At 36.6% G+C, this 17563-nt stretch overlaps 1 protein-coding gene across 2 annotated transcripts in view; it reads left to right on the top strand.

Annotated features, from left to right (window-relative positions):
* KIAA0825 (KIAA0825 ortholog) overlaps positions 1-17563 on the top strand; it is a 252911-nt gene that overhangs the window by 101545 nt on the left and 133803 nt on the right. For both annotated transcript variants that reach the window (XM_055790172.1, XM_055790173.1), the window contains 3 exons: positions 1179-1289; positions 6453-6592; positions 16506-16694. In XM_055790172.1, coding sequence (XP_055646147.1) covers positions 1179-1289; positions 6453-6592; positions 16506-16694 — 440 coding nt within the window. The remainder of the gene's footprint in view (positions 1-1178; positions 1290-6452; positions 6593-16505; positions 16695-17563) is intronic.

Raw genomic sequence — 17563 nt, 5'->3', positions numbered from 1 at the left:
GGAATGACATTGAATCACTCCAGAAAGTAAAGCAAATACACCATGAATGAGTTCTGTAGAAGTGGCATCTTTAAAGGTAGTTATCGTCTTTATCTAACTTGGAAAATCCCAGCCGTGATACATAAAGAAACAAACTTCAGAGAAGGAAAGTTATTAAGGTGAAAAATTCACAGCCAAGTAAGCTGAAAAGTAATGTGCAAAAGAAGTGATAATTGATTATGGCTTGTGGGGGATGGCTATAACAGACTGTGTCCTCTCAGCTGGAATTGTATTCACTGCAAGTGAGAGTAAAAAGGGAAGAGGCCAAGGAGCATCCGTTCCTATCACACGTTATTGCAGCTGTGTAGTGGCTACAGAATTGTACAGATACTGATACATTTATTTTTTTATATAAATATATAATAATTAAAGTAAAATATTAAATTATATAATCCTGTTTGTATAATTATAGGTATTTATAAACATATAATATCATTAGTTAACAAAAATAGTTAATTTTTAGTACCAGTGGATTGGACATACCTGATTTTTGCCTCTCCCATCATTTAGGTAAGAGAAGTAATGCAGAAGTGGCATAAAACTAGTTTATCTAATTCTTTGCCAGTCTTTATACTTGAAGACAGCATTTTTTTCAGGCAGTATTCTATTTCTCACAAGCCAGTGAAGGTCCAAAGCTTCTGGTTCACATTTTTGTCAGTTTAATCCAAAGTATATACATCCTTGTATGTTATTCAAATGAGAACCATTATAATTTTGAAAGATATTTTACTTATGATAAAAGTGTTGATAATATGATGCGTGTATTATGCAGAAAGAAAAGAGCTATAGAAATGAATGACTGAAAGCAAAGGAAATTGCTTATTCCATGCATTTTCAAACATAGTTTGAAAACGCACTATATAGGAATAAAAATATGAAGCATACTGCTTTAACGGTGCTATCAGTGCTAGATACCAAGGTTCAAAGAGTGAAAGCAAATAAGATACAGAATGAAAGTTTTAACAGTACATAAGATAAATAAATTTGAAATTACTTGCACTCATACATGTATTAATACTATTTATCTTAAAGGTATTTTTTGTCTTCTAGTTACATACATAAATATATATATTTAGTACTAATGATCCAAAGAGATTTTCAGTCTTCCATGTAATTTAGAAGTGTTTGGTTTTTTTCAGGACATTCCTGAACAATTCTGATGAACATCTTCCTCAAGATTTTTCAGAAGTCTTTTACCATCCATTACACTGGTTATTTTTCATACAGTCATCATGTTCTTCCTTACTGAAGTGAGTATCAGAAATCGATGGTTTTAAAAGTATCAGCAGATGGTCAGTATTAATCAAATACTGTTACAACATTTTGAGAAGAGTGTATCTGAATAAATATCTAATTAATATTCTGATTAAAAAAAACAGAAACATTTTCTAAATTCATTGCAGATTTCTTTAAACTTTAAGATTCTCAGAGAAAGGTCATGCTGAAAGCAGTCTACTGTGTAGCTTTTTGCTAATCTTTCTGTTTGATATTTGAATAATCTGTAAGGTTTTCTTTCTTTAGTTAAAGGGTATATAGCTCTTGACAATAATGTGTTTCAGCACAGTTGCTGTTTTGAAAGACTTGTAATTAAAGAGAGGATAATGAACGTATGCCTCTCTGTTTATGATTGCTGGTCAAAAAAAACCCGTTTGATATATAAATAACTCATTGAAAAATATCCTGCTTGATCGTAGTTGATTTTTTAGGAGATTATTGCATGATTAGAGGCAAAAGCTTAATTTCTTTTTCTGTATCACTGCATATAATGACAAGTTTCATATGAGATATATGTTACCAGCTGTGCTGTCATTCCCTTTCTAATTTTGAACCTGAAGCACTCCCACACCAGTGTAGATCTTCTCCTAACCCCTTCACCTCCTCCTCCTCTTCAACAGTTATTTCCTGGGAGATTTTCACTCTCCATTTTCATGAAGACCTGCTTTTGTGAGTCACTATTTTGTTTTCTGAGAAAGAATGTTTATATTTTGGAGGAATACATTGTCATAGGAGTGGTGACCTATTGATGACCAATGTACTGTGGATTTATTACCCCTTATCTTGTACGCACAGTATGTTGTACCTTGTACTTCACAATATCTTCCCTCTGATTTTGCCCCATGCTACACAAAACATGCTGATTTCTCTCCATAGCCTTCACTCCTGACTACATGTCCAGTAGCACTGTTATCTCTTCCCTGGTGCCTCTGATAACTGCCAAACCAGAGGCAATAATGCTGTCACTGAATCAAAGTTGTGTGGTTGGCTAACCAAAGTGCCAAACAGAGTGGGTAACTGTTGAATTCAGAATGTGTCCTTTTCCCTGCTTGAAAGAGTAATTTCAGTTTTTCTGAAGCTTGAAAGATCATGTGTTTTTACCTCTCAGTTGAGCCTGGGGGAAATTTGCCTTTGGCTTTTTAAGTTATGCATGGGTGGAGAGAAAGGAGAGGAGGAGGGGGGCTATAGGAGAGGGAATGACTGCATGATCAATTAAAAAGGGATCTACTCTATTTCTGGGAACATTTATGCTTCATTAAGGACTTACTGTAGAAAAGACTATAAGCGTTTTGATGCCCTAATCCAAGGCCAGTATTCAAAATTTAAATTATGCTGCGAATTATGAGTTGTAGAAAATGGCTTCACAAGTGAGTACCCTCTGCTGTGTAAAAAATACGTAAAGGAAATGCTGGTGCTATTTCAGTCTGACACGATTCTCTTTTTCGAAGTGGAATTAGGATTTTACAGATGCTATTTCGGACATATTTGTCTTGAATAAGTAGCATAAAACTATTCCAGAGCTATCCAGCATTTACATATTTTGCCATTGTGAAAGGTGAGATAATATACATCTTCTTGATCTCCAAATGGGAAAGTGAGGAGTCCAAAAGAAAGCATATCTCTAAGTTACGGTTAGCGTACCTGTGTGAGGATGTTCCAGGTATATGAAGCTATGTATCCTGTCCTGGTGATAATGAGTAAATTATGTGAGTAAAGTGCTTTATGTTTTCTTTTAACAACACATCGTTCAGCTGCTCAGAAAAAACAATTAAAGATCCTGTATGTAATGAAGTAGTTTGAGGGACATATTCTGAGGTGTTCATGTGTTTTTATTGGTTTTGCACTGTATATTTATGTCATGGAAGCTTTTCTTTCTTGAAATACTGTATTTGCAGTATTAGCAAGACACATTATGTTAAAGTATTGCAAAAGTCTATTTTTAGAGCATCCTAATTCTTCCTGAATAGTTTTATTGTTTTACTTCTTGCATCTAATAAAAATGTGTGTTCACTGTCCGTAACAAACTTGGAAGCACAGGCCATTATACACCTCCCAACTGTGGCCACCTAATTTTTAACAGAAGACTCTAACCTGGCATAAATATGCATATTAGGTATTTTCTTTTCCTAAGCATGGTATTTCAAGACAAAATTTTGTTAGTTCCTGAAATTATTTTGTTTACAATTTTACTATTTAAGCAGATTTACTACATTATTTTTCATGCCTAAAAATGTCTACTGTCTGTTTTCTTATATCTATTTGACTTCAACATCTTTGTCAATGTGGTTAACAAGAACTTACGTTAATGTTTATTTGCCTTATAAAGTCTTGAACTTACCATTTGAAGTTTTCTTTTTTTCTGTCTGGGATACCAACCAAAATAACATAGCTGGTTATTAAATTAAATAATTGCTGATAATTTATATTACAGGTTTTTTTAGTGGTAATTACGATTCATTTGTTGCTTTATTTGGGGTTTATAATCATACCATTTGCAAATCAGAGTTCTGGGTTTTTTTTCCTTCACTGTACAAAACTGAACATTTATATGTGTGATATTTATATGTACTTCACCTTTTGTCACTTTTTATGAGGCTAGTCTTATTTTCACTAGTACTGAGCTATGAGGATGGGAGAACATATGCCTCTCCATATGCACGTTACAAAACTTCTCAGTGCATTTATTGGTGCTAGCTTCATGGCTGTAGGGAATATCTGCTATATTTTATTTTTCCTCCAAGTGAGTCACACCATTGTACATTTCAATTTGCAAGAGGCTTAAAGAGCCAAGAACTGGTGTATATTACAACATGATAACTTCCCATCTGGTCAATGACAGACAAGTTTTATTTCAACTCAAATATTCTAAAAATGGCATTTATTTCTAAAGTAATTTAAAATATTGTCCTTCATAAATCTAAGTGACCAAACTTGTCCCTTTTCCTACATTTTGAAGACAATGAATGACCTTATTAGATATGATAATGTGGCATTCAAGGGAGAAAGAAAATGAAACTGGCCCATGTATTTTAGCTGAATTAGCAAAGCGTTGAGTTTGCCTTCAGCCACAGCACTAATTCTAGTATGAATACAGTAATTGTTTTAATTTAAACGTTAATTACTAGCTACTCTTAACATGTGTTAGAGTTTATATAATCTGTAGCTAATCTTGAACACACAGAAATGAAGATAATACTATGAAGAACTCAGAGCCTTAATGTTGAAAGTTTGAATGCAAGATGTGTTTTAAATATGGAAACTTTATTTTGGCTGCAAGTTTTGTCAGGATCTAAATGTACACATGTATATATTTTTGATAAATAATATCAGAATCTAGTATGCACTTAAATGGAAAAATGTAATTGCTAAGCCAGTGTTACGTCATCATGTGTAAATCACAAAAGCTGTACGTAGGATTTCATGGCATGTACATTGCTATTAACTCATAGGTATTTGCTTTACTGTTAAAACCCCTAAAGCTGTGCTGTGTAGAATCCTTCTTTATGAAAACGGCTATTACAGTATTAACTGTGAAGTTTTGACATAAGTGCACAATGTGAAGGTCCTGCTGGGAAATGGGATTATGGAAGCTTGGTTTCCTTAGGTTACTTCAAGGTTGTCCTGCAAGTTATGTGGCATACTGCTTTTCTGGTAATGTAAACATCCATATGTGAGAGACTAAACTAGAGGAGTACATCAGCTGGCATTTTCATTTCCGGGCATTGTAGGTTTGTATTAGGTGTATTGTCTGTATGTCAACCTTGGCTGAAGAGCAGCATTTTTGTGTAGTCATCTCTGGTTTTTTTCATGTGTGATGCAAGCCAGGCTGGGTGATGGCACACTTGGCTGAGTCAGATGGTCACAGAAGTGTGCAACATAACAGAGAAGTTGCCCTCCATTAGAACAGATGCATGAATCCAATTTAGCTCTGTCCCAGTAGCTGTGTGTAAATGGCACATGAAGTATATGTGCAGGGGCATATAAATCCTTCTCTAGTCTGACAGGAAAATGTAGCTCCTGATGAAGAAGGCTTCAACTGATGCTGAAGGTATAGTGTGTGTACTGGCAGATGTCTATGCCTGCATAGTTAACGCATCAGTGCATATGTAGTTTTTACACTGGTGCATGTAAAATTTATGTGCATAAAAGTTTACGTATGCGGTGCATAAAATTTCAGCATTAGCAACTATTGTATAAACTTGAAGCCAAAATAGAATAAATACAATGGCTAAGTAGTTGAAATTTAGTAAAGCCTTCAAAATAATGAAAAATTAAGCTTTCAAAGAAAAACATTATCCAAAACCTGATTTTGAAAACTTCTTTTTTAAAAACATTTCAAGAAGGAGGAAATAATAAATACAATAAGTGATAAATATCTTGCAGGACAAGATTTATTTTTTTTTAGCAATATTTTTTAATTTTTATTTAATTGCTCCAATGTGAGTTCAGCATTTGGTGTTGGGTCACTGGCTGAGTTCAGAAGAAGCCATGGAATATTTTTGTTGGGAAACCTAAACTTCTACGGAACACGGAAACCGCAAACAGAAAACAAATTGCAATTTCCTTAAAAGCTAATGAATTTGTACTGCTATGCTTTCTCACTTCTCCCTACTGTCAGAGCAGTTATCCAACTGGTTTAATATATCAGGTGGATTTTTCAGGACATGTAAGAATTGGTCAACCTGATGTGGAATCTTGCAGCCCCTTTGAGCATTCTCTCTGTTTTTTAATTGAGAGCTTCATATACTTCATCAAGGACACTTCAGAGCTGTTACTAAAAAATTAGTGTAATAGTAAACTAAAGAATAATAGCCTTGAATTTATTCAAGTGCACAAAAAAAATCCTTTTTGCGTGGTAGAACAAGGCAAACATGGTTCCATGAAAGAGATAAGGGAGGTTGCTTTGTATCAGTTATAACTTTGGCAGACTATCAAATGTTAATTTGCTTTTAGCTAGTTGAGATTAAATGTAATTCCTACCCTGAGCTGCCTTAAAGTAAGCAAGCATGAAAGTGTTTTCAGAGTAATCTGGGAGGAATTGACATTTAAGGGAGTTAGCATTACATCTGCACTTTAAGGATATTAATTTCATAGATAAATTAACTACATTATTCTGTCTTTATCTTATATTTTGAAAGGACTCCATCAGCCAGAGCAATGGCAGCCCAGGGTCAGCTGAAACTGCTCTTATCCCAGCCATACTGTAATTGGAACTTGCTTTTGGAAACGTTGCTACATCATGATTGTCTCTTAGTGAAAATTTTACTGAGAAGTTCAAGTAAGTATTTATACTTTCAATCCTTACATCAGTGAGAAACGCAAATTCATTTTTAACTATTTAAATACTGAAGGAAGGCTGTCAGCCACTTTTTGGGGGTATCAGTGGCCATTCAGTTATCAGTGCAACACTTTTAATGAGAACATTTTGCAGTCAATCTGAGTATTCATAGTTTCAGAGCGGACTACAATTTGATAAAATAGGCTGCTTTAGTACATGCAGAGGTGTCAAAGTGAATTTGAATTTAACAGAGCTCTGATACCACAACTGCTTTACTCAGGTTTTTAAAAGTGTGGATTAGTTGTCTGAAAGATCACTTTCAAAATTATGGGTCAACAGTGGAAAGCTTCTAGAGGTTTTCTTTAGGATACTGCATGTTTATCATTGTAGGCATTCTAGAAGTACATTTGTGTTCTTCCTGTTGTTAATACTCTCGTTAATGCCGTTATGAAAGTAGAACAAATAAAAGAATGGCTCTACATGGTTTCTTGTCATTCTGCTAATACTGTGTTTGAAGCAGCAAACTTTATCACATCTTTCCTTTTAATAGCTTTCGGATCCAATGATCAGTTTTTTTGAAAATCTAATAGTATAATCACCTGTTTGACGCAATTTTGCAGTAATAGTGAATGAGGGTCTCAGTTTCTGTCTTTCTTTAGCAAAGGAATTCTCCCTACTTCGCAGAAAAACTCTTAGGTCTACATAATATTAGGTATACCACAATTCTGATTCTGTCATTTTAAAGTGGTCTAACATTTGTCAGGGGTACAACATTGCTTCCACTTCTGTCAGCTTACTGAAAGCTGCACTACATCCGCTTGCCTATTCAAATACCTGTCATCTTTTACAAAGACTGACAAATGTTTTATCAGGATCATGTTCCTACCCTAGTGTTATCCAGTATTGAATTTCACTAGCTGCTTAAATTATCACAGGTATTAAGTGACAGAATGTATTAATCTATTGACTGACCAACCTCTTGAGTTTCGGGGAAATATATACTACCTTGAATTAGAAAATGTGCTATTTGTACAGACTTCATTAATGTAATTACAATATTGGTATGAATAAACTTCCATTTTAGAGAAAGTTAAAACCTGTGATGATCCATATCTTCTAAATTAATTTCAATAGGGTTAATTACCTAGTGATAAAATTATTGTATTCTGTATTCATTCTCCTGTACAGCAGCTTTCTGATGCTATATAATCTAATTTTTTTTTAGCACATGAGCTGTTATGTATTAGTACAAGGGAAGTTGGGCTAATAAGCTACACTATACTACTGGCAATGACAGTTTTGGATTCTTCTGTTCAGTAGGATAAAAGGCTTAAAGAATTACGTGCTCATCAACAGCAAAATTTTGCAATGTGAAGTCTTATGCATGAAAACAGATAAAAAGCTAAGTATACCATAGTTTTTGAGTGATTTGCCCTAGTGATAACAAAACTCCCTGGTATTTAACTAGATGATAAGAATTTTTTGAATAGGAAAAGCCTTCTCACATTTTACTTTCTTTTACATTCAGTTGTTCCATTTTTCTTTGAAAAGCAGGCCGGAAGGCAAGATTTTTCTTTAAATAGGTGCTTATATGTTGATGATTTTAGATAACGATAACATTTTTTTTTTTTAATGTAGCAATACTTTGGGATACTTACAGTAGGCATCACACAAGCACGTTTAATTTACTTGCCAATCCCATTGTTCTCATATGGTTGTCGCTTGGTGAGGGTCAGAAATACCATATATTCCCTGTCATAGTAGGGACTACTGTTGGGATTGGCAAAGTTTTCTCATCAGGAGGAGTATTTTGGGGGAATGCATGTATGCATGGTTTACTGTTGCTAAATATTACTAGAAGGTTATCATATTTGTTGAAGCTCTTGAAATTCTATATAAGCTGTCTGAACAGCGAGGTGACAGGATTTGGATTTTTGTAATTTTTTTGAATGATGTGGTATATATATAACGTACGTAAAAACTAAAATGCTCCTCACATATGAAGTTATCGCATCAAAAATACTAAAGGCAATAGATCAGGATACGCAAGACTGAACTGCTGATTTGTCTCCATTGTGTATGGCCGCTGCATAAAGGCAACTGAAAAAAACAGTCAAAAAATCAGATTTGCATATTGGACCTCTATAACTTAAACTACGAGTCTAAATAACCAAGGTGTTATTCAATAGAGTTACAGTTAATTACAGCGTAATATAGTCCTAAAGTTGTTTTCTGTAGGTCCAGCATTCAGAAAATTTCTTAAAACACATGTTCTTGAGTGAGTGAAGCGTGTGCCTTTACAGTGAGAAATAATGAAGGGTAGCTGGTACTGTGTTAGTTTTCTGAATAAACAGTTTTGCAGTTTTCTTGGCAGAATTTTTTACCACAATTGCTTTATCACCCATGGATATGAAACAGAAATGGATTATTTTGACAAGCAACAAATAATAGAGGAATAAAGAAAGTGGTGCTTGCATAATGCGAGTCATTGAATCCAGCAGATGCTAATAAGAAAACAGGAAGGGTGAAAGTGAACTCTGACAATTTCTGCTAAACTTGCTCTAAATGCATGACATACCAGCAGAACAGTCTGTGACTTTTCATTTGAGAGCCTTTATTTCCAGGAACCAGGAGTTCTTTGCATAATAAAATAAAAAGCAATAGCTTTATTGGATTACACTGGCCCAACAGAGGGTTAACACCAAAGGGAACCTCAGCAGTCAACAGACACCTCACAATTTACCAACAGCAGATAAGAAAGAGGTCTCTGGGAGATTGTCAGAAGCACACATCCAAGGCCTTCCATTGGTCCTTGGGCCTCATAGGTACTTCGTTTAAGGAGTAGAAATGGCAGCACCAAGTTAATGTTGTACAATAAAAAAAGCAATGTATTCCTTTTTTTAAAAAAATCATATTCATTACAATAAGTAAGTGAGGCTCCAGTTGTTACAGAGATTTAATTTCATTTTCTACACACAACTTTAAAGTGAATACTGGCATGTGGAGATAAACTAGAAGAAAACTGCTTTCACAGCAGGACAAGGCCATTGGCACTTTCACCTAATACTTTTGGCTTACGCGATGCAGATTTGAGGGACTAATGAAGACGGTATTGTGTCACCTGTGCAATTAAACCTGGACGATATCCTGGTCCCCACTAAAACTTTGAAATAAGAACTGATAGTAACATTTGCAAATGTTCTGTGATAAGTTTAAAGCTGCAAATCTGAAAATTGACCCAAAGAAATGTGAGTTGCTTCAAAAAGGGATAATTTATTGTGCACACATAGGCAGGGTGGGGAAGGGAGGTTTTCCTGCTGAGAGGGTAAAACTCTGTGGTGCAGTACAGCCAACTCCCTACACATTAATAGATAGAAAGATTTTTCTAAGACTGTGCTTTTATAAACCAATTCCTGGCAAGAGAAATTACTTGAAAATATATCGTAGAATGGAAAGATTATTTTTTTTCCTCACTCCAGTTCTTTGCTCCTTGTGAAGAGCTCTTTAACTGCCACAATGTGTGATGTGGCATTTTAAAGTAAATTTTAGGCACTAATTAAACTGTAATTATATTTCATTAAATTAATTAAATTTTAGTAATTTAAAGGTAAATAGCACAGGTTTTTTGTAAGTTAACCTAAAAGAACAGTCAGACTTTACCAACTGATCTCACTTAGGAATTGACTAAACCTTTAGTGACAGCAGTGGGTTATTATGAAAGAAAATGTACATTCCTTAAATAAATCACCATCTCCATTAAAATCCTGGCGTTAGCTAAACTGTATAGCAATTTAAATCTTTTGTTTCAAGTACTTGAATGTCATTAATTTTGTACTTCCTTGTAAAAACTCCATGGATTTAATAATCCTGAGACACAATCTACCAGGCAACTGGAAATACTAGCAACTGAGCTGGTCCCGCGGTTCAAGCACACACAGTTTTGGGGAAATATAGTTTTATCCCAAAAATCAAACCAGCAACACTGTCTTCATTAGGAGAGCACAGGTAAGTCTCTTAGAGGAATTTATATGCTTGTGCAGAGATAGCTCTGTCCTCCAGATATTTGCGGATCATTCAGGATGAGGTGTGTGAGTACGGACTCCAGAACACCTGAAACTTCTCTTAGCTTCTTCATGACAGCAAATTGTATCATGGTAGCCTAACAACAAAAGGTCAGAACCTTATTTTAAAAGTGGTGTCTCCTCAAAATACTCATCAGACCGATAAACTTATTGGATACTCTACCTGCATAACCAATGTGGTGAAATGGTAGAAGGGTTTACTGGCACAATGTAAATCTCACTGGAAGATTGATAGAAAAGCAACCTTAATCAGGTACCCTATTCCTTTTGATGACTTTCCAGTGATAAGCTAAAGAAAACAGTAAACAGATTTTATGGAGTTTCTGAAATATTGAATAGTAATTTCCATTTGGACTGTTACAGAGCCCTGCTGATAATTATATTCTTCCTCTTGACAAAGTGTGAAGATAGTCTTTGTGATATATCTGTGTATCTCTGTGACTGTAATATATGGTCATATGGGTAGCTTGTCAAAGACCTAGTCATTGCTGGTAGGAAGTTCTTGCTACAGTAGAGCTCTACGCTGAATACATTTTAAGAGGGTAACCTGTTCCAGTATCAATCCCAATACATGGAGTAATATAAAGGAGGTAATGTGGCCATAGGACTACATTTAATATTGCCTCCTCAAATTTTGGCTATCAGAATGTCACAATTTCAACGTACTATCCCATAAAATCAATGCTGGAGGTATTCTGGTAGTAATGATTTTTTCTGTTTGACACAAGTAAGATAGATTTCACAGAAGCCATTAACCCAGAGATTCATTCATCGAAGTATCTTCTCAGATAGTTGAAAATTAAATGCTTACGGAGAAAAAGTTCTAAAGGGAGTTGAATGAGAGTAAAATACTACAAGATTGGTGATGTATAAATATATGGGCACAGAAGTAGTTTGCTTGTATGTTAATAATTTATGGGTAGTCTTTTTGTCTTCTGTTGAGCTTTTTAGTTGTCACTGGATTCACAGGTGGCAGCTAATACAGGGGATATTATTGTCTGGGTTTTACTAAATTGGACTACGTAGGGTTAAGGTCTGCATTTTGTTCAATATAGAAGTAATATGATCTAAAATTTCTTTCTGGAATTAAAAACTAAAATAATAGACTTTCTGCCAAAATGAAGCCATATTCAAAATTTACAATAGATTTTAGCTGTCAAGACTGATTGGAGAATGATGATTGCATTGGAGAGGAGCAACTCTATGAGAGACAAGTAAAATGATCTACCAGAACACAGTCAGAAAAAGAATAGGAAAGAAGCCAGTGACAGAAGAAGCACTGAGAATATAGAGCAAAGAAGCAAGTAGTGCAGAGTGCCTGCCGAAAGGTTTGGTTCCATAAACAAATAAAGTATATCTTTTTTGCATTCTTTATTTCTTCATCAGCTGCTGTGATTTAAACTATAAAGAAAGCAGAGGTTTTATGCTCTTTGGAAGTAAAAGTACCATATCGGAAATAACTGGTTCCATCTTTACTTTCTCTTCCTAAATGAAACAGCATGTATAAATTTGAATTTTGACTACCTCTTTTGGTCAAAAAAGACAGCATAACTATTTATAGCTTGTCTGTCTTGTAAGGATTCACTAGGGAAAGAGAAGTCTAGAGTCAATAACAAAAGATTTTCTAAATTCAGTAAGATTCATTTCATGGCTAAACCAGTGGCAGATAAGAGCTGGATGAGTGTGATAATGTCAGCAAGCTACTGGGAGGTATTTCTATCAGTAAGAAAGAAATATGGATAAATTACACTTGTAAGTCTGCCTCTCTGAAGATATGTTTTTAAAATACGTGGTACTATCCCAGGAGGTTAAGTGCATTATTTTGTCATAGGAAGAATGATTCATTGTGACTGGTTAGGGCATAGCTGTTATTTGCTAGATATATACTTTTCTTATAAAGATATTATTTAATAATATTAACATTTTCTATCTATTTTGTCATCCTCCATGAATATGGAACATTATGCTATATGGAAATAACAAATAGCAGATTCTCTTTAACAGGTAGCTAAGATAAGTATATAGCCATATTTATGTATGATGCAAGTCCTGCTAAAATGAGAAAGAAGCATCTCCTTTGAGCTACCTATAGGAGTTTTAGATTCCCTTCACAGATTAGCTTTTGATACATAAATGCAGTGAGTGGAGGGAAGATGTATATGTATATGTATATGTATATGTATATAGGGAAGCATCGGTGGGCAATGAGTATGATGCCTATCATATAAATACTGTTCTTATGTGAGGATTAACAAGAAGGCTGCATTATAGTTCAAAGTAAGATGAATATTTAATGTTATGACAGGTGAGCTAATAAACGTTGAAGAAAAATTCTAAGGCAAGAGAAATCTACTTATCTTTGTGTAGACTGCTAATTCATAATATTTAGCTAGCTATACTGATCAACTGGCTAAACCTTTCAACCAACTGACATTATCCTTTAAGGTCCCTTCCAACCCAAAATATTCTATGATTCTATGATCCATGCCAGTTCATCAGTCAGAAAACTCGTTTCAACCTGAGCTTTGAAGGGTCAGATATTCTTACAACAAGGGCAACATTTGCTTCAGGGTAGAACAAGAAAAAGCTGATGAAAGCTTACATATCTTGTTACGTTTAGCCTCAGAATGCTTTCCCAGTGGATTCCTGAAGATCTCTGCTTAAAAGCACAGGGCTTGTATGATACACTAGTTATAAGAAGATATATATGTAACCCCCTACAGAATTCCTTTATACTTCTTTCCATTTATCTACATTTATTGGTAGCACTAAGTCGATGAGAGAAGTTATTTATAAGTTGTGACTGAAACTTTCCAAGTGGCAAGATCATAAAGCAAATTTAGGCTTAATTTCAAGTCATAAAGCCCCTTTAAACAAAGCCATTTCCCATCATATTCTGCAAAGAAAGTTTACATGGGAGGCCCTCCTCCCTAGAATTTGGTTAAAGTAATTTTTTTAAAAAACCCACCTTATAGTAATACAACCAAAGTTCAATTCAGATTTTCATCTCACAATTTGAATACCTCTGAGTTTTCCTTCTGGAACTGCTTTTTGTGCTTTCTTGGTTCTTTCTTTGTCATATCCATATTAGACAACATATCACTGGTTTGAGAGAATTAGCAGAATTCATTTGATTCTTTGCTCAGAAGCATTTGACATTGGAAGGTGTCTCAGCAAAATATGGCAGCTCATAGCTGACTGACTAAAAAAAATTCTTATTGCTGATAAGCTCACCTTGGTTATTGCAAAAAGAAGTGGCAGGTGCTTGCAGTGGGTGATTCTCTGTTATGGGGGCACCGAGGCACCCATCTGCCAGCCTGACAGGGAAGCACGTGAGGTATGCTGCCTTCCAGGAGCTGAGATCCGAGATATTGCTGAGAGGCTGCCGCACCTCGTCAAAAGCGTGGACATTATCCTCTTCTGATCTTTCACATGGGCACGAATGATGCCACAAGCCAGAACCTGGGCAGAATCAAGGAAGGCTATAAAACCCTGGTGGTGCAAGTGAAACATTTTGGTGCCCAAGTTATTTTGTCTTCCATTTTACAAGTAAGAGGAAAGGATGCAAACAGAAGTAGACATATAATGCACATCAACTTCTGCCATTGTGGCCAGTGCCATCATGAGGAGTTTGCCTTTTGTGACAATGGGATGTTCTTTGACTATAGCCTGTTAGGGAGGGATGGGATCCACCTGTCTAGAAGAGGCAAGGGACTCTTCGACTGCAGGCTGGCCAGCTTGGTGAGGCGGGATTTAAACCGAAGGACTCAGGGGGAGTGGTCCAGTGTGGCGCAGTGCTCACACTATCGCATACAACTGAGGAATAAGACAGGTCAACCAAAGCAGCGATGTGTGTTCCTCAGCCACCTCCCAAGATGAGTACCAGGCAGCCAGCCACTTCAGGGGTGCGTGTGGCTATGGTGGATCCTTTTGCTCCCCTCCTGGGAAACCTGCATGCTCCATTACATGTCTGAAATGCCTGTACACCAACACATGCAGCGTGGGGAATAAAGAGGAAGATTTAGAGATCTGTGTGTGGTTGTAGGGCTGTGGTTGCAGGGTGATCCTCCTGCTCTGCTCTGCCCTGCTGAGGCCGCATCTGGAGTGCTGTGTCCGTGCTGGGCTTCCCAGTTCAAGGGGGACAGGGAGCCACTGGAGAGGGCCCAGCGGAGGGCTGCAGAGGCGATGAGGGGGCTGGAGCACCCGCCTGCTGAGGAAAGGCTGGGAGAGCTGGGCTGGTTTAGCCTGGAGAGGAGAAGGCTGGGAGGGCATCTTGTCAACGTCTGCAAATCACTTGAGGGCAAGTGTCAAGAGGAGGGGGCCAGGCCCCTTTCAGTAGCGCCCAGCGGCAGGACGAAGGGCAACGGGCACAAACTGCATCACGGGAAAGTCCATCTGAATCCGTGGAAGGACTTCTTTCCTTTGAGAAGGACTTCTTTCCTTTGAGGGTGACCGAGCAGTGGAAGATGCTGCCCAGAGGGGCTGTGGCGTCTCCTTCTCTGGAGACACTTGAAACACACCTGGAGGCAACTCTGTGTGACCTGCTCTAGGAGAGCCTGCCTGAGCAGAGGCTTGGCCTAGGTGGTCTCCAGAGGTCCCCTCCAACCCCCACCATGCTGTGATTTGGTGATCTGCATTCTTCCTTCGGGAGAAAAACGCAGAGCTTGTTGGTTGTGAAATCACTGGTCTTGTTTTTCAGCTTTCTACATCCTATGGGCTGCCCAGACTGAGTGGTTTACAAGAATGTGTGGAATCGATTTTAGCAATTCAGAGGAGAGTAAAATGATATTTTTTAGTTTTACAACGTTCTGAAGTCATTCAGAGCTGGGTAGAAAACAGCAGTTTTCCACTGTGGTGGATTTTGGAGACTGTTTGAACCACTCAAAAAAGGCACCCTAGAAATTTAGTCTCTCCTGTCTTTCTCCTGCACAGATTGTGAAGATAAGGGCAGCCAGACTGACATAAAACAAGGACATTTTCAAGCATAATTTTATCTGTATCAGTTGTATAGAAACTTCCCGTTTTGCAAACTAGAAACTTAAATTAGAAGTGTTTAATTGGCTCTGGCTGTGGTCCTATGTTATGGCTGTTCACATCAAAACCATATTCCACAGCTAGGTAGGAAACTGTGGCCTTTGACGTTAGCACAAGTCAAAGCCACTGAGTTGCATTGGTTCGAAGAGGTTTAGCCACATCGCTGTCTTTTGGCTGGGAGAATGTTTTACAATGGTTATAAAAAACATTTAGAAATACATGTTAGGTAAGCTGTTACCTCACAACTCTATGAAATTCACTAGTTGTCTGTAAAGACACAATTATCTGTATCTTAGCAGGGCTGAGGTTTTGTTTTGCAGAACTGATTTCTTCATTTCATCTTCTGAAAAACGAAGCAAACGCATTTTGGGCAGTATGCAGCTGCTACTTTGCTTTATTTTATATAACTAGAGTTCTGTTATTTCACGTGACTAATACATTGGTAAGAGGATTTAAGCAGTAATAACTTTTTGACTGTGATTCTACAGAAGTGGTACAATTTACTTCAGATCACTATTTAGTAAATAATCAAATGTCCATTATATATTGTGTGCATTTTTAATTAAGTAGGCATATTCCATAGTTTGTAAACATGTATGAGTCTTTTTTTTAACGGCTACATATAATTCAGGAGGACAGTGAAATGTCATTATGCAAATGAAAATCAGATTTCAGTATCTGTATTACTGTTGTTTGAAATATTACTCAGATACAGTTTGCAGTTTGATTAATACTGTTTATTACTGTGAACTTGAATTACTTGGAAATTATTGTAACCTTTTTTTTTTATTTTGAAGGAAATGAAGTACTGAGTCATGATGAACAAAGTTCTCTCTTAGAGCAAATAAATAACAAAGAGCCTACTCTGATCGAAACAATCTTCATGGTACTGTCTTACTGCACTTTATCACCCAAATCTCTTGGCATTGCTTTTGAGTCATACATGGAAAAAGAGCAGTTGTGGAAGTGCTTATACAATATGACAGGTATTTAATTTGTTAATAAGTATTTAAAATCTGATGTTAAACATTGTCAGTTTTCAGACACGTAGAGCATATCAGTTTTAAATCAGATGAAATGATGGTAGCTTACTTTAAAATTATATGTGATCGAAGTGTTTAGAGCAAGTTCATGGCAGGACTGGTGAAAATTTAGAAGAAAGCAGAGGTTATGGAGCAGTGTGGTCAACCGAGTCTGCTTTCCTTAAGCATCTGTCTTACCAGCAGGCTGGCAGCAGATGGTTTCTGTAGCTCTCTACCAATACAGGTTCTTTGTTTCTGTGCACGTAATAGATCCAGACCTTTGCCACAATTGAAAACTAAGAAACAATTAAAGGAGAGTGGTAAAAGAAAAGGAAGGACTCCTGTTGAGGGAGGTATAGTCTGATGGGCATATAGGCTCTGCTGGCAAGAGGCAGACGGGCTCCTGATTTTCCAAGTGGAGGGAGAGCTGCCCTCACAATTAGACCAACTAACTCTGCCCCCAGGGAAAAGCAGTGTTCAACCAGAAAAGAGAGGTGAGTTTAGAAGGGTGATCTTGCAAATGATGGCTGAAATGCAGGAAAGCTCAAAAGAAAAAGAAGAAAATGGGATATGTAAGAGGGGAAACAGAATTATGAACATCATGAAGTTGAAAACACTGGTGGTAAAAGTTCTCAGGTATTCCTCAGGGAAAAATGGGATTGCAAAAAGTAAAGTCTGAGAGGAAGAAAAATACAGAAATGTTGCATGGAAACGTCCAGAAAGGTCATGCAGAGAAGACTAAAACTTAGATCAGCAGAAAGTACAGACAAGCAAAACTATGAGCAAAGGACCTAACATGTCAAAAGACATCTTGGATGAGTCCTGCATCACTC

This window comes from Falco peregrinus, chromosome Z (genome assembly GCF_023634155.1).
Source record: "Falco peregrinus isolate bFalPer1 chromosome Z, bFalPer1.pri, whole genome shotgun sequence".
NCBI classification, from domain to species: Eukaryota; Metazoa; Chordata; class Aves; order Falconiformes; family Falconidae; genus Falco; species Falco peregrinus.
This window is presented reverse-complemented; position numbering and strand designations above follow the sequence as displayed.